Source organism: Anthonomus grandis, chromosome 5, assembly GCF_022605725.1.
Source record: "Anthonomus grandis grandis chromosome 5, icAntGran1.3, whole genome shotgun sequence".
Lineage (NCBI taxonomy): Eukaryota > Metazoa > Arthropoda > Insecta > Coleoptera > Curculionidae > Anthonomus > Anthonomus grandis.
Window position 1 is genome coordinate 37,563,237 of NC_065550.1, and position 16,829 is coordinate 37,580,065.

At 33.0% G+C, this 16,829-nt stretch overlaps 1 protein-coding gene across 1 annotated transcript in view; it reads left to right on the forward strand.

Annotated features, from left to right (window-relative positions):
- The window catches only part of LOC126736107 (helicase SKI2W), a 21,875-nt gene continuing 5,046 nt past the window's right edge, over positions 1 to 16,829 (forward strand). The window contains exons 1-16 of the mRNA XM_050440323.1: positions 1 to 320; positions 374 to 593; positions 2,141 to 2,617; positions 2,672 to 2,783; positions 2,833 to 2,983; positions 3,709 to 3,854; positions 3,911 to 4,039; positions 4,093 to 4,338; positions 10,967 to 11,111; positions 11,170 to 11,302; positions 11,472 to 11,617; positions 12,175 to 12,402; positions 15,751 to 15,901; positions 15,956 to 16,171; positions 16,225 to 16,433; positions 16,487 to 16,637. Of these exons, the coding sequence (XP_050296280.1) occupies positions 138 to 320; positions 374 to 593; positions 2,141 to 2,617; positions 2,672 to 2,783; positions 2,833 to 2,983; positions 3,709 to 3,854; positions 3,911 to 4,039; positions 4,093 to 4,338; positions 10,967 to 11,111; positions 11,170 to 11,302; positions 11,472 to 11,617; positions 12,175 to 12,402; positions 15,751 to 15,901; positions 15,956 to 16,171; positions 16,225 to 16,433; positions 16,487 to 16,637 (3,043 nt within the window). The 5' untranslated portion in view covers positions 1 to 137. The remainder of the gene's footprint in view (positions 321 to 373; positions 594 to 2,140; positions 2,618 to 2,671; positions 2,784 to 2,832; positions 2,984 to 3,708; positions 3,855 to 3,910; positions 4,040 to 4,092; positions 4,339 to 10,966; positions 11,112 to 11,169; positions 11,303 to 11,471; positions 11,618 to 12,174; positions 12,403 to 15,750; positions 15,902 to 15,955; positions 16,172 to 16,224; positions 16,434 to 16,486; positions 16,638 to 16,829) is intronic.

A 16,829-nucleotide genomic window follows, 5' to 3' on the forward strand; every position in this document is an offset into this window, starting at 1 on the left:
CCTTGTACAATTTAAGCCGATACAGCTGACACCTGTAAAAAAGTGTGGTTAAGTTAGTAGAACCTGGGGAGAAACGAAAGCCAATATTTGTTTATAATTTTTCCAAATAAATAAATGGTAATTAAATAAACATAATCATGTATCACCCGGACCTACCAGGCATATTTGACGACGTAAAAGTAGAATTGGAAAAATACGTGTTGTGCCCGGAAAATCTCCCCATTCATAAGTATGAAAAAAACCAGCAGTTTTGGCCCCGAGAGGCTGAAATATTAGAACTGCTGCATTTTGATGAGGCTCCCGTATCGACCACCCTAAGAGTATGTTCAAGGATAAATATATTTAATAACCTACACAACATTTTACATTACAGGTGCAAAGAGACTTGGATACAGGTGAAATAGTGGAGTTCCGAGAAGTTTCTATTGAGTCAGTCGGGGCAGATGCCTCAAATTCAATGTCATTTACTAGGGCACCTGCACCTCCTTCTGAAATGGTTAGGGGCAGTACTTCTTATGTCCCCTTTCAGCCTGGCAGTTTTCCTGAACCAGTGCTAGACTTGCCTAAGAGGAATACTTTATTAGATACCACTGGTAAATTTTGAATAACATTATAAAATATCTCTAAGGTGCATTAATTTACTGTTCATTTTTAACAAATCTCTAGGTACTGGTTCTTATTCCACTCTGTAGAAGAGAAGTTTTCTAAAACCCATTTTTAAATCTGATAGTAGAAATGAAATTTCCAATTATCGGCCTGTGTGTAACCAATCTGAGTTGCCAAAGCTGCTTGACTATCTGGTCAGTCATAGGATTGCCTGGAGTTTTAAATCTTTATTTAATCCTGAGCAATTCAGATTTATAAAAGGCAGATCTACTGATGCTAATTTGGTGCTGTATGTCAACTACCTCTACCGCGGGACTTCAGGTTGAATCAATATATACAGATTTTTCCAAATGGTTTTGATGGGGTACTCTTGCAGAAGCTTAGGGCTTTAGGTATTGTGGGGCCTCTTCTTCAGTGGACCTCGGGATTCATCAGAGGTAGAACCCAGATTAATAATCTTGGAGGTATATGTTCCTCTGAAATTTTGGTGCTATTTGGGGTGCCACAGGGCTCTCACTCAGGCCCGGTTTTGTTTTGCCTCTTTTTGATTGATTTAGTTTGGAAACTTGAAAATTGTCGTGTGCTAATGTTTGCTGATGATGTGAAGCTATTTAAGCCTATCACATCCCATTCCGATGCTGTGCTCCTGCAAAAAGACTGATTGATTGGTGCCACTTGAATAGAATGTCCCTTAATATCAATAAATGCCATAAGATTACTTTTTCTAAGCAAAGAATGGCTATTGCTTTTCTTTATAAAATAAATAATGTAGCAATTAATTGGTGTCAAAACAGAGGTTTCTAACTTAGGAATATTTATTGACTCCAGGTTGTCTTTTAAAAGTCACATCAATCAGGTGACTAGTAGGGCAATGAAAATGCTGGGTTTTATCCAACGGTCTACAACTGATTTGTCTTTGTTTACTTTTAGATTAGGCCCATCTTGGAGTATGGCTCAATTATGTGGTCCCTGTCATATAACTGCTATTGAGCAAATTGAAAAAACTTAAAATAAATTTTTAAGGGTGGCTGCTTTTAGATGTGGTTACAGGAGACAGGAGTATTATTATCAATGGGTCAGGGATAACCTGAACTTACCCACATTAGAGTCACGAAGAACATTACTCAACTTATGTTTTATGCATAAGGTTTTAAATGCTACTATAGATTGTCCCGAGTTATTGTCTTTTTTTAAACTTAGGGTGCCTTCCAGATTGAATAGACAATCCGAAATATTTTCAGTCCCATTCCACTCTTTTACATCCCGCTCTACTCTTTTCATTCAGCCGTCTCTCTTCAAAGGTTGGCAATCCAAATGGCAAGCAACTCGTTAAAGAGCTGCTCTGAAGATTTTGGATGAGCCACCTGTGTAGATCCTCGAGCAATGAGTTTTGTATTCTTACTATTCACCTTTCCCCTGAATTCTTTCCTTGAAAACCAACCGATGTATTATGGTATATTACAATTATGGTATTAATGAGCCAATTGCTATGTAACACTTTTGTAAATGGATTCCATAAATAAATAAATTTCAGAATTGCTTACGGTTCCTCCTGGTTTTGAAAGAGGACTAATTTTTGCTGGAGACGGTTATACTTTGTTAGAAGATGACGGAAAGAAAAGCTCATTGGGGCTGGAGGAGCCTAAAAGCAAAATAAACCTTTTAGAACTTATTGAAAAAGAGCAAGATTTCCTTGGCGAATGGGAAATTGAGAAAAAGTCTCTTGCAAATAAAGAACTTAAAGAGGATACTGAACTTTTACCTGAAGAGGAAGAAATTCTACCGAAAGAGCCTAGAATTTTAAATCTGTCATCTTTACCACCCACAAGTCTGTCGAATACTAGTGAATGGGCAGTGTTGCTCGACCCCAACCAGCCCGTCACAGATTTTGAAAAGAAAATTCCAGATATGGCCAAAAAGTTCCCTTTCGAGTTGGACAATTTTCAAAAACTGGCCATTTTACAACTGGAGAAACATAATCACGTGTTTGTGGCGGCCCACACATCTGCCGGTAAGACACAAACAAATCTGAGAAACATTTTCTTATTCATCTATTTTCTATAAGGAAAAACTGCTGTGGCCGAGTACGCTATAGCTTTATCACAAAAACATATGACTCGCACCATATATACTTCACCTATTAAGGCCTTATCCAACCAAAAGTATCGAGATTTCAAGTGAGTAAACTGTTTTCCATTCAGTTTGGGGATTTAGATGGCATTTTAGGGATGAGTTTAAGGACGTCGGGCTGATCACTGGTGATTTCCAAATAAACCAGAAGGCCTCCTGTCTTATAATGACCACGGAAATATTGAGATCTATGTTATACTGCGGTAGTGACATCACCAGGGATATAGAGTATGTCATTTTTGATGAGGTAAGTGAAGCTTTAAAATATCATAAACTCTTACTTCCAGGCAGTTGAAGGTTTTTTCTACGGTGCTTCCAATTAAATTTAAAAAATCAGGCAAATTCAATTCAATTCAATTTATTGAGTCATAGTTACACAGTTATTAATTATTATAATAACAGAATTTGAATTATGTAGTTATATACCCCAAGATGCAAGCATCTGTGTGGGAGAAATAAATAAAAGAGTACAGTTTCAATTTTTTTGTTCAAGTTACAAACCCTAAGATCTTTTAGAAAATTGGCAGAAATTATTGAAAACTCTTAAATGGAAATGAGTGGGTTATAGCAGATTTTTCAAATACAATAAAAAAGACAGATGAATAAAATTATGTGTTTGGTATGCTCTATCGAGCAGTTTAAGCAGTTGCAAAAAAATATGCTCAAAAAAAAACGGGAAGGAATTAGTGAAGGAGACTCTACAAAAACTTGAGAATAGTTTATTTATCAAGGAAATTGAGAATACTTTATTTTAAACTGTTTAAGTGTCATTAATGGCCATCATGAATGGCCTTAACTGCCTGGAATTAGTTAAAAAATTCCTTGAAATACCTGAAAGGAGAAGAATTACTATAGATCAATCAATCGAAACTATCAATTCATGGAAAAGGTCACAAATGTTGTCAACTTCCTGGAAAAAGATGAAATGCCTGGCAAAAGGCAAAAATTACTTAATAATTTAAATTCTTTCAGGTACATTACATCAACGATAGAGAAAGGGGTCACGTATGGGAACAGGTGCTCATAATGCTCCCCAAGGAGGTCTGTGTGGTCCTATTGAGTGCCACAGTACCAAACACCATCGAATTCGCCGACTGGCTGGGCAGGACCCATAAAAGGTGAAAATTCCACTTTTAAAGCGATTTAACCCTTATCCCTGGTGATTGATTTTCAGGAAAGTTTACGTGATAACCACCACGAAAAGACCGGTGCCTCTACAGCATTTCCTTTATACCGGCCGTTGGGGTGGCAGCAGACACAACAAATTTATGGTTCTAGATGCTGAAAAGTGGCTCACCGAAGGGTACTAACTAATTTTTAACTTAATGGCGAGGTTAAAATAATAGTATTTCTCAGTTATCATAAGGCCAAGGCCGCCCTGGAGCCCCTTAAAGACCAGAACACGAAATTCATGATCAAACAGGAGAAAACGTTATGGAGCAGCCTGGTGGATCATCTGCAAAAGTTCGAGCTGTTGCCGGTGGTCGCTTTCATATTTTCGCGACAGAAATGCGACAATAACGCCGACATCTTGACCAACTTGGACCTGACGTCGCAACAAGAAAAGTCCCAGATCGTGGTGTTTTTCAATAAGTGTATCAGGTACAACGGATTTACCTCAAATTTCTTTAAAATCTTAGGTTCTCTAGCAGCAAGTTAATGCCATTTGTAGCATTTTTAATCATTCAAAGTATTTATAGTCAAATTGTTGTATATCGATTTTTTGTAGTCATGAAATTATTCTTTTTTTTTTGGAGTGTTTTACAGTGGACATTTAGTGTTTTACATTTCGATTAATTTGCTTCACGCGCTGGTCATATCAAGTTCTTGATAAGACGAAAAAACACGTGACAAATAAACACCGATTTCAAGAAATTGGAGATCCGTAACAGAGCATATTTAAAATACCTAGAAGAGCTATCAGAAAAAATGCCAAGAACACATTAAGCACCAGAGGTATCGAATAGGGACTTTAACCAAGAAACTAATCAAAATTGCAAAAACAAAACAAAATGACATATATTGACACTCAAACCCCAACTCTATGAAATTGAGCAAACTTTACCAAAAGAAATGTTAATTTTTCTATTTTAAATAAGGAGGAGGAAAAGTTCAAATATAAAAAATTGACACTGATTCTGAATAGTATATGTTTCGTAATGGATGTTTTAATTTACTGCATAAGATTCAGAGCCCTGACACTGAGCCACATATTTTTGTTGGTTTGGTATTACTGTATCCTAACCTTTAGGGACAGTATTGTAACAAAATTCAGGAACACACTCCTACATTTACTCCAAGAACACTCTTTTATTGACTGAATGTCAAAAACTCTAACCTAACTCGCGTTGACTGTAGTTTAATTATTTCCAAGGTAAATAACAAACCTAATTAAAATTGATCCCTTTTAGGGCCAAATTATGGATCGGCTGGTAAAATGTCCGGAAAAGTTATCCTGCTGGTAACATTAAAATTTGAATTATGAACTTCTTGTTTGTCTTACCAGTGGGATAATTCTTGCTTACCAGTAGAATAAGTTAACAATAAGAAAAAGCAGTGTATAAAAGGTTTACCAGGAAATTTATAACCTCAAATTTTTCAAAGAGTTAGAGCTTGCATAGTTTTGCAACAAGTTTGTGAATAATAATATTCTAAATTTTGTTCTTAGCCTGTATGAATATTTTGTTATTTTTGATCTGGTTAAATCTCTCTTTATTTAACATGATAATGCCCAACTTAAAGTTACACCTTTCCCTCAGCTGCCTCTCTTTGCTGGCTATGCCACTGTTATGTGACTAAGAAATGAAAAGAAAACATACATCTAAGAAATCCAATAAAGTAACGTCAAATTTGAGCCACCATATTTAAATACCAGCCACTAGTTTTAAATATTTCCTGTTTGTTCTTGGCTACTTTGTTTCTTATATTTTTTTTATACCCTCATACTTTCGAACCACCCCTGACACAGGGTTTTTTACATTAAATTTTGCTGTCAATTTTTCCCAGGCCTGATTTTTTTTCTTTCCAAGATGTTGCATCAGTGTTTTTTGATTCAATTGTACCCGTATATTGACTTACTAAATTACAGAGCAAAATAAGTTCTTTTTCAGAAAAGTTTACCGATTTCTTTTTTTTTTTAACTAGGTTAATCAGACATCCTCTAAAAAAAATTGATTAAAATTCTACCAAATTCAGGGCACAGTATACGGTTTCTAAAAAGCTGTGTACTGTGATTCACTGGCAAATGTCTGGTGGGATTTTACAAAAAACAAGTATACAAGTACCTATAACTATTATCACAAATTAAAAACCAAACACTTATTGTAAGGGCCACAACAATTATGTTGTTGCCAAATTGTAAACCTTCTGCTACAGGCTAAAATTTGGTTCATAATTCCTCCTACAGCTCTATTGGTAGGTTTACCGAGAGGATAGAATTTATCTGCTTGATAACACACAGGAACTTTACCAGATGATCCGTAATTTGGCCCTAAAAGGAATACCAAAATCAAACTCAAATAGACAGCCTAACGGAAGATGAGATAACTATAACAGCTAAGCTCATGTGTAGGAAAAATCCTGGATTTGATAATTGCAGCAAGGCTAGAACACCAGCTATAAAAACAAAAAGCATTTAGCCCCAGGCAAAACAGATTCTCAAAGACCACAAGAGGCACAATGGAAAATTGCATATACGTCTGCACAGAAATTTACAAGGCCTTCACGTTAAACCGAAAAAGCAATAATAGTATTCTTAGACATTACAGCAGCCTATGAAAATGTTCGCATAGAAAAACTCACAAAGTACATATATGAACCAACTAGGAATAAAGAAAAAAAATTATTAAATAAATATTAGGAAGTTAGATCAACTTAATTAAAACAACAATTCGTGGACGATACAGTACTATTAATCAAAGGACAAAACATAAACACAATGTTAAGACGGCTGCAATCACAGTTTAAATAGAATAAATACCTGGCTAGAGGAACACCACCTACCAGCGTCATTACAGAAAACTAAAACAATGATTTTCACTAAAAGAAGATATACAAACCTACCGCAACTAAACCAAACAGAATACAAATACTTCACATCTTGCATCACTCTTGACTGCAATATGAAATGGACAACACACTGCATAGCCAAAGCATAAAGAGCCATTAATGTGATGAAGAATCTAACTAATCTAAGGTGGGATGCAGACCCAAAAATACTGCTTACAGTATACAAAGCAATTGTTAGAAGTCACTTGGAATATGGAACAATATGCATATAAAATAGACAAAACACAGTATAAATAAATAATAATGAATAGTCATATATATTACAGGAAATACAAAATTAAATAAATCTTGATAAAGAAATAACAAAAAAAAGCAAAAAGGAAAAAGAAACAAAAAATATTTTACCAAAATTACTTATAATACATCAGAACCCTAACCTAAACTATAAAATAAGTAAACAATAGAAGACAGTAATAGATCAATTAACCTTGCTAATTATTGCTTTCAATGAATCATAAAAAAATTTACATTGTGTACAATAAGTATTAAACAAATAACAGATATAATTTATCGGCGCTCTAGATAGCATATTAGTTCTAGGACGTTGACAATAAAAAGTTAAGGAACACCTTGGGTTTAACCTGTGTACCTAATTTGATTGAGTAACTCGGTATAATCAAGAGTTTGTATAAAAAGGTAATTTTTTCTGGTTTGCAAGTAAAGATCGAATAAAAAATAATTGTCTAATTCTGGAGCAGGATAAACACCAACGTCTTTAAAAGCTAAATATTTCAAAAATTTTATAATAATAGCAACTTGGTAAATTGGATGCCAAATGAGACAACCCTACTTTAATTGGGATCTAACAAAACTAAAGTACAGAATTTTTAATGTGTTACGGTTATGAATATTTTTGCCACTGCGAATAATAGATCCCAAAGATTTAGAGGCAGCTGAAACGACATTATTTGAGAGTTTTGAAGTCAAAGTTACGATCAAAAGTAATCCCTGATCTCACTACATCTTGTTAAAATATTATTATCAATTGCGTAATCAAATATTATTGGCAACATTTAGACTTATTTAAGTACAACTTGTTTGTTTTATACCATATATTGGGCATTTGACAAGCTTAGTAAGGTCATCAATAAATATCAGAAAAAAAAACGAAGACCTAAATTAGATCCCCGTGGGACACATGAGGATATCTCGTGACTATGAGAACTTAAACCCCGAATTGATGGCGGCTAGTTATATAAGATTGTACAAGAGGAACCAACTTATCCGAAAATCCCAAGGCATTAATTTTAAAAAGAAAAGTTTGATGGTCTAATTGATCAAATGCCCCCTGAAAGTCTTCAACCTGGCCAAACTGATCCAGCGTAGTACAGATACTCTGAGAAAAACGAGTCAAGTTTCTATCACGAGACTTTCTCTGCATAAATCCATGCTGATCTGATGATATAAAGCTTTTAGTTTGCGAGTAGATTTGATGGATAATGCACGATTCAAGAAGCACAAAATCGAAATAGGCCTGCAGTTACGTAGCTTCGTTGTATTGCCTGGTTTCAAAACAGCTATGACTCAAGTACTAAGAATGGCCTTAGGTTGCATGAAGTCAACCCAAGTAAGGGACTTCTATGAGAGTCAGCTGAAAATCCTATGGAACTCAGAAGAACATGGCTAACAGCAAAATTTGCAGGGAAAATCAGGTCGAAATCAAGTCATACAGTACGGACTTAAATATTAGCTTTCTATTAAATGATAAACAAGTGGCACAATTATTGGACAAGGCAACCAACATCAGCCATAATAGAAGGGGCGAACCAAATACTACAATATTACAATTACATCTATAGAGACTCCAAACTACCATGTTACAAGTTCCCCTATAATAAACAAACAAAAAGGATAGAATACCTAAAGACTAACCTAAGCAAAAAATCATGCTCAGTTTGTGCAGTTTTAACTGTTTTCTTAATTCTCCTCTTTTGTCGAGGTCTTCGGTTTGTTTAATAAGTACTTCAAATTTTTTACAAGTGGAACATGTATCCGTGTGCGGATTGCCAAATCCTAAATTAAAATCATTATAAAATATTTTTTTAAATTTTGCGAGCGAACATGATTATGTCTTAGGGTGTGTATTACAATACTGCTTCGTTGTATGTCTATATACGTCTGATCTTGTTGAGTTTTGCAAAACCTTTGAAATTTTAAATGGCTATAGCGCGGTGTTTGTTGCGTTTTGCTGTATTTTCAGTGCACCAATCAATAGCCGACCCCAAAAACCATATATAAATATGTGTAACTCATATTTGGCCATTTTTGCTTTTGTTGAGTTTTGAAAAAACGCTCCTCAATTATTCTTCTTATTCTAGGTTTTTAAAAAAAAAAATTTTATTTAACGATTTTTTTAAATTAATGTGGCTTGGGTAAAAAAATAAATAAAAATTCAAATTTTCAAGATGCCAACCAGATTTTTGGGTGTTTCCAAATTACTCCAAAATCACAAGCTTTTGAATGTCTCCAAATACCTTTAAATAAAGAATTTTTGGTCTTATTTCAGGAACCTGGATGTCTTCAAATTGCTCTAAAGTTATTCAAATGTTAAATTAAAATTTTTGTCCAGGTTTTTGAGCATTTGTAAATAATTCGACACCTATTCCAGGCACTTAAAGTAATCTCAAGCTTAGACCTGGATCTTGGGTTACTTAAGGGGGCAACTTTCAAGCACTTACTTGAATACTTATTCCAAGCATTTTAAACAGAAAGACCCTTAGTACAAACCTTTATTGTAATGACCTCTTCCAGGCACTTAGTCCAGACTCAACATTCTTTAACATTGTCTTTAAACTTAAAAGTGTGCATTTTAATGCTTATTTTTATCAAGAAAACCATTTTTCCTAATCGGTCTAAAAAGATTCAAGAAATGACTTTAAGTGCCTATAAGGAATTTATTTTTTTCTTACAGGTATTTAAGGCATTGTGACACTTACTCCAGGCTTTTAAGTCAGTTCATAGAGCATTTTTAGGTAATTGCACACCTATTCCAGGCACTTAAAGTGACCTCCTTAGACCAGAATCTTAGGTTACTTAAAGATCAACTTTCAGGAACTTAAGTTATTTGAATACTTATTCCAAACATTTTAAACAGGAAAACACTTGGTGTTCAGACATTTATATTAGTTAATGAACTCGTTTGAGCACTTTAAATAAGAATATACTTAGTCCAGGCTCTTTAATACCAATATTTAAAATTGTCTGAAGGGACTTAAAGTGAATCAATTATGGCAATCTCTAAACTTTTTTTTTCTAATCGGTCTAAAAAGGCTTCAGAAATAGCTTTAAATGTCTGGAAAAAATAAATTTTTATTTTTAAGGCAATGTGACACTTAATCCGGGCTCTTAAGTCACTTTAGAAAGTGTTTATAAATAATTGGACATCAATTCCAGGTGCGTAAAATGGCGTGGAACTTAGCCCCGGTACCTAAGATCCTTGAAAACTTATTCTAATCATTTTAAACAGAAAAACACTTAATTCACTCTTTTATGTTAGTTAATGACCTCTTCCAAGCACTTAAGATAAGAATACACTTATTCCACGTTCATAAATACTACTCTTTAACATTGTCTGAAGTGACTTAAAACGTGATTTCGAGAAATACCTGGAAAAGAGTAATTTTTTACTTGTAGGCAATAAAACTACTCTTTTGGAAGTCTATTATTTCTGTCTTTTTAGTCTGCTTTTTGACGTTATTTTTTCCTAAAAGAACTTAAGAAAAAACTTTAAGTGCCTGGAAGGAATTTATTTATCCAGCTAAAATTTTGTCTTCTAGACTTTTGAAGTCATTCCAACGTTTTTTCTTGCACTTGAAGTCATATCTTTTACACTTCTTGTACTCCGAGACTCGTTAATTTCTTTCTTAGATATTCCGGTAACCGAGCGTTATAATTAAAAAAATACTATTCTATTATTTATCAATTAAGTTGCATGAAAAAGTAAAGCTTCAATATACGATAATGACCCAAAGATTGAGCTTCTCAGTTGCTGTATAGTGAAGAAAGTGAGGAAAGCATAAAGCATAGCGAAGACAAAAAAGTGGAAAAGAAAGAATTTTTTAATTAGTTAATTAAGTAATAGGAAGTACGTATTTAGGTTATTATTTAATTAATTTTATCGTTTATAACGTTTGTTAAAACACTTATTTAATGTGTTTTTTAGGTCCTTAAAAGAACCGGATAGGAACATACCGCAGATAGTAAAAATGAAGAACATTTTAACCAGGGGCATCGGGGTACATCACAGCGGGGTGCTGCCTATAGTAAAGGAAATCGTGGAGATGCTTTTCCAGAAAGGACTCATTAAGGCACAAAAACAGATTTCCATTGTGGTTTTCTTGTGATAACGTAGAAACTCGTTTTCAGATCCTTTTTGCCACAGAAACTTTCGCCATGGGGGTCAATATGCCCGCCAGAACCGTCATCTTCGACTCCATTAGGAAACACGACGGAATGGAACTGAGAAACTTACTGCCCGCGGAATATATTCAAATGGCTGGTAAGATTTCACTTCTTAATCAATCGTTTTATTGTTTGCGCTATATATCCTCTTAATTGTTTTAAGAAAATGACTTTCAACTGCCTGGAAAGGGGGCAATAACTCCTTGGTCTTTGTTGTCACACTAAAGAATAGAGTTCTAGACAAGAAGTAACACTTTAATTTCAAGGTAGGGCAGGTAGACGTGGTAAAGACGAGCGCGGAACTGTACTAATCCTGTGCAAAACGTCCGTGCCCCGTGAGGCAGAATTGAAAGACATGATGACCGGAAGACCCAATAAACTCGTGAGCCAATTCAGGATCACTTATGGAATGGTAAGGGAAAGCTTTAAATATTAAATGAGTAAAATTTATTAATAAGGGACCAAGGGATAAAGTGTAATTTGTGTTAGTTATTAATGTTTTTCCCGAAAGGTTTACAGCTTTTGAGCTTTTCTTGTTTTGGATAATTTTCAAAAACGTTGATTACTTCCTTGCTATTGAAGCTAGAGACCTGAATCAAAGACCGAAATGGAAAACGAGACAAGAAGTATCATTTGTAAAAGAGTAAATTTTTTTGAGAAATTAACGGTTTTTGAGACACACTCAAATTTGGGATAATAGATTTGATAACTCCTTTGTTATTAAAGTTAGAGACACGAATCAAAAACGGAAGAATGCAAAACGAGAGAATTTCGTTTATAAAAGAGTAAAATTTTCTGAGTAATCACAGTTTTTAAAAATAACAAATTTTAATTAAAAAAAGCAAAAACACCTTACAAAATACCTAATACCATTTTTCTCTAAGCAATAAATAATCACTTGGATCCTTATTAATGAAAAATTCCTCCAAATAAAAAAACGACAAAATTAATCGACAACTTTAAATCGAGGTTCTGAGTTTGTTGAGGGTCGAATCTTTAACGGTGGAGCAAATGCTGTCCAAAAGTTTCGGAGAGGCGGATCATCCGAGCCACGTGGCCAACTGGGAGTCGGATTTAAAGGAAACCGAGAGACAATTGGAGGAGCTGACCAAACAGCAGCTGAGCAGCTACTTGCAACCGCTGGTGCAGTTTTTCGAGTGTGCCAGCGCTTATTTGAGCATCAGGAAGGAAATTATGGTAATCAGCTTTTTTTAAATTCTTTTGTGTAATTAGACATAGGGACAAACTTTAAAGAAAACTGATCAATACAATATAGAACTTAAAAATTAGTTTAAAATATACCTTTTATAACACTGAAATTAACAAAGCAAAAAATGTATGAAATTTTAAAAGACACCAGTAATGAAAAAACTTTGGATAAGTGCCTGATATTAAAATTGATAATTTACTTGTTTTGATGTAAATGGCTAACTCCTGTAACGAATACTTCACAAATTAAAATTAAATGGTATTAAAACAAAATTCGAAAACCCAACAATATCCTATGGCTTCAAGAAACTTATAGTCGGTCAATGTTTTTATCTCCGGTTACTAAAAATGAACCAATTAAACCTATTAAAAATCTCAAAAACAAAAATTCTCTAGGTATTGATGGTATATCTGCTACACTAATTAAAGAAACCTACGTAGATTGTAATGTTGCCAAATTACATGTTTTGATAATATTTGTATGAACAGTTTAAAAGATCGATTAATAGGCATAACATTATATTCTTTATATTAATGTCTTGGTGTTTTTATTGACCTGGCTAAGGCCTTCGATACAGTACCATATACTAAGCTCTTTCAAGTTTTAGAGCAGTATGGAATAAGAGGAAGCGCAATGACACTTATGGAAAATTATTTACAATTTAGACGATAATTTGTTAAGGTCAATAATATATTAAGCGATGGCGAAATTATAAAAATAAGAGTGCCACAAGGTACTGTACTTATAATTTACCTAAATTCTTTTCTCTATATTAAACTAACTAATGGAGCCATATTTTATATGCGGATTACTTTTTAATGGTTCGAGTTGGGATCAAAGAAAACAGTATGCTATAGAAGGCCTGAATAAAGTAAAAAATGGTTGGAAATTTATAAGTTAAGCCTGAATATAACGACAACAAATTAAACTGCTTTTTCTCTCACTGGGGTAAACAGACCGGTTTATTCATATTTTTCGATTGAAAATAATTATCAAATAAAGGAAATTTGACAGACTAAATACATTGGAATATTCATGGATTAAAATCTTAAATGGCATACACATACTGAAAATGTAGCAAATAGACTTACGAAGTTAATTTACAAATTTTATATTGTTCAATTTTTTGAGTTATGAACTTCGTGTTGGATAAATAAAAGAAAAAATCAATATTTTCGAAAATATTTTTTTTCTCAAATTCTCGTGCGAATTTTGAAAAACGCTGAAATAGGTGTCCAACCAAATTGTTTATAGATGATGTGCACAAATTTTCAAAATGATATTTGGTCAATTTTATGAGTTATGAATTTTGTGTCGAATAAATATTAAAAAAAATCAATATTTTCGAAAAATATTTTTTTTCTCAAATTCTCGTGCGAATTTTAAAAAACGCTGAAATAGGTGTCCAACGAAATTGTTCATAGATTATGTGTACAAATTTTCAAAATGATATTTGGTCAATTTAATGAGTTATGAATTTTGTGTCGAATAAATATAAAAAAAAAATCCATATTTTCGAAAAATATTTTTTTTCTCAAATTCTTGTAAGAATTTTGAGAAACGCTAAAATAGGTGTCCAACGAAATTGTTCATAGATTATGTGTACAAATTTTCAAAAAGATATTTGGTCAATTTTATGAGTTATGAATTTTGTGTCGAATAAATATTAAAAAAAATCAATATTTTCGAAAAATATTTTTTTTCTCAAATTCTTGTAAGAATTTTGAAAAACGCTGAAATAGGGTGCAACCAAATTGTTCATAGATTATGTGTACAAATTTTCAAAAAGATATTTGGTCAATTTTATGAGTTATGAATTTTGTGTCGAATAAATATTAAAAAAAATCCATATTTTCGAAAAATATTTTTTTTCTCAAATTCTCGTGCGAATTTTAAAAAACGCTGAAATAGGTGTCCAACGAAATTGTTCATAGATTATGTGTACAAATTTTCAAAATGATATTTGGTCAATTTTATGAGTTATGAATTTTGTGTCAAATAAATATTAAAAAAAATCAATATTTTCGAAAATATTTTTTTTCTCAAATTCTCGTGCGAATTTTGAAAAACGCTGAAATAGGTGTCCAACCAAATTGTTTATAGATTATGTGAACAAATTTTCAAAATGATATTTGGTCAATTTTATGAGTTATGAATTTTGTGTCAAATAAATATTAAAAAAAAATCCATATTTTCGAAAAATATTTTTTTTCTCAAATTCTTGTAAGAATTTTAAAAAACGCTGAAATAGGTGTCCAACGAAATTGTTCATAGATTATGTGTACAAATTTTCAAAATGATATTTGGTCAATTTTATGAGTTATGAATTTTGTGTCGAATAAATATTAAAAAAAAATCAATATTTTCGAAAAATTTTTTTTTCTCAAATTCTTGTAAGAATTTGGAAAAATGCAATAGGTGTCCAACCAAATTGTTCATAGATTATGTGAACAAATTTTCAAAATGATATTTGGTCAATTTTATGAGTTATGAATTTTGTGTCGAATAAATATTAAAAAAAATCAATAATTTCGAAAATATTTTTTTTCTCAAATTCTTGTACGAATTTTGAAAAATGCTGAAATAGATGTCCAACGAAATTGTTCATAGATTATGTGTACAAATTTTCAAAATGATATTTGGTCAATTTTATGAGTTATGAATTTTGTGTCAAATAAATATTAAAAAAAATCAATAATTTCGAAAATATTTTTTTTCTCAAATTCTTGTACGAATTTTGAAAAACGCTGAAATAGGTGTCCAACCAAACTGTTCATAGATTATGTGTACAAATTTTCAAAATGATATTTGGTCAATTTTATGAGTTATGAATTTTGTGTCGAATAAATATTTAAAAAAATCAATATTTTCGAAAAATATTTTTTTTCTCAAATTCTTGTAAGAATTTTGAAAAACGCTGAAATAGGTGTCTAACCAAATTGTTCATAGATTATGTGTACAAATTTTCAAAATGACATCTGGTCAATTTTTTGAGTTATGAACTTTGTGTCTGAATAATGTTCTACCACCTGAGTATGTAAAAAGTATAAGCACAATAAATATAATATTTTCTCCTTATTTTTCTATGAATTTAAGTAAGTAATATAGTCCTTTTTCATCTATTGTTGTTAAGTGTTAATAGATTAGGTATTGTAGTATTTAAGGTTATTAAATTTATTTGTTTGTTTAATATTAACGGCCATAACGCACACAGGTAAATATTTTACACCTATGCGCTACAACAGTTTAAACTTATAATAGTGATCAGGCAAAAGTCTTCGCTGTTTTTAGCAAATTAATTATAAAATCAATAAATGTGTCGCTCTCTATTCTAGCCCCAAGTATTAAACTACCCCAAGGTACAAAAGTTATTAACCTCAGGGGCCGTCATACTAATAAACCACCAGTACCACATAAACAAACTGGCACTGATCCTGTCCAAGAAGACGTCCGGCTATAGGGTACTCATTCTAACCGACTCAAAAGGTACCAATAAACGTTTAATTGTACAATGTTTGAAAGCGAATTGTTGATTTTTAGAACCCGAGACAAACAAAGTAGATCTGTGGTACCAAATGTTGGCGCTGGCACAAGAAAAACTGTTCATGCCCTCAGGCAAACTGGGCCATCAAGTTTTAACGATTCCCCCGTCGGACATTTACGAAATCACCTCGAAAACGATAAAAATCGACGCGAAACTGGTGGAGTCCGATTGGGAAAAGAGGCAACAGGAGAGGTTCAAATATGATCCACCTGGTAACGGTTTTTTTAAAAACATGTAAACAGTTCATTAATTCAATGGTTCTTAGGGAAAACGTGCTCCCAAGCGATACAAGAACTAGAAAAACTCACCCTCCAAGCCAACGAGAACCAACAGAAATTAGAATTCCAACATTTCATCATCGATCTGAAGGTTAACGAGCAGAGTTTGTATCACTCCTTGGAAACTATGTATCGTTTTAAGGATAAACTGATCGATCACTTGCCCTGCACCAAAATCCCGAATTTTGAACAACAGGTACCACTTTAACATTTAAAAAGAACTTTAATTATTACAGTACCTACTTGTAGTTTGCCACAGTGTTCGAGAGGAAATTCCTCGAAGAAAAAAAGAAAGATTTGGAATTTAAGCTTTCAGGGGCCAGTTTAATGCTGTACCCGGATTATCAAAACCGCATTATGTTACTGAGGCAATTGGGGTACGTGGACTCGCAAAATACAGGTGAGAACAAGGGATTTGGGCGTTGAGAAGTCACCCTTTTTAGAATTCGTGAGCACTCTTAATTTCTTCCAGGCATTAAAATTATTTTTGAGTTTATTCCAGGAATCTAAAGCCACTATTATAGAGTAAAAAAGTCGAACCAAAATTTTTCCAGTTAGGGCAGTTTTGGAATTACATTTTTTTATCTAACAT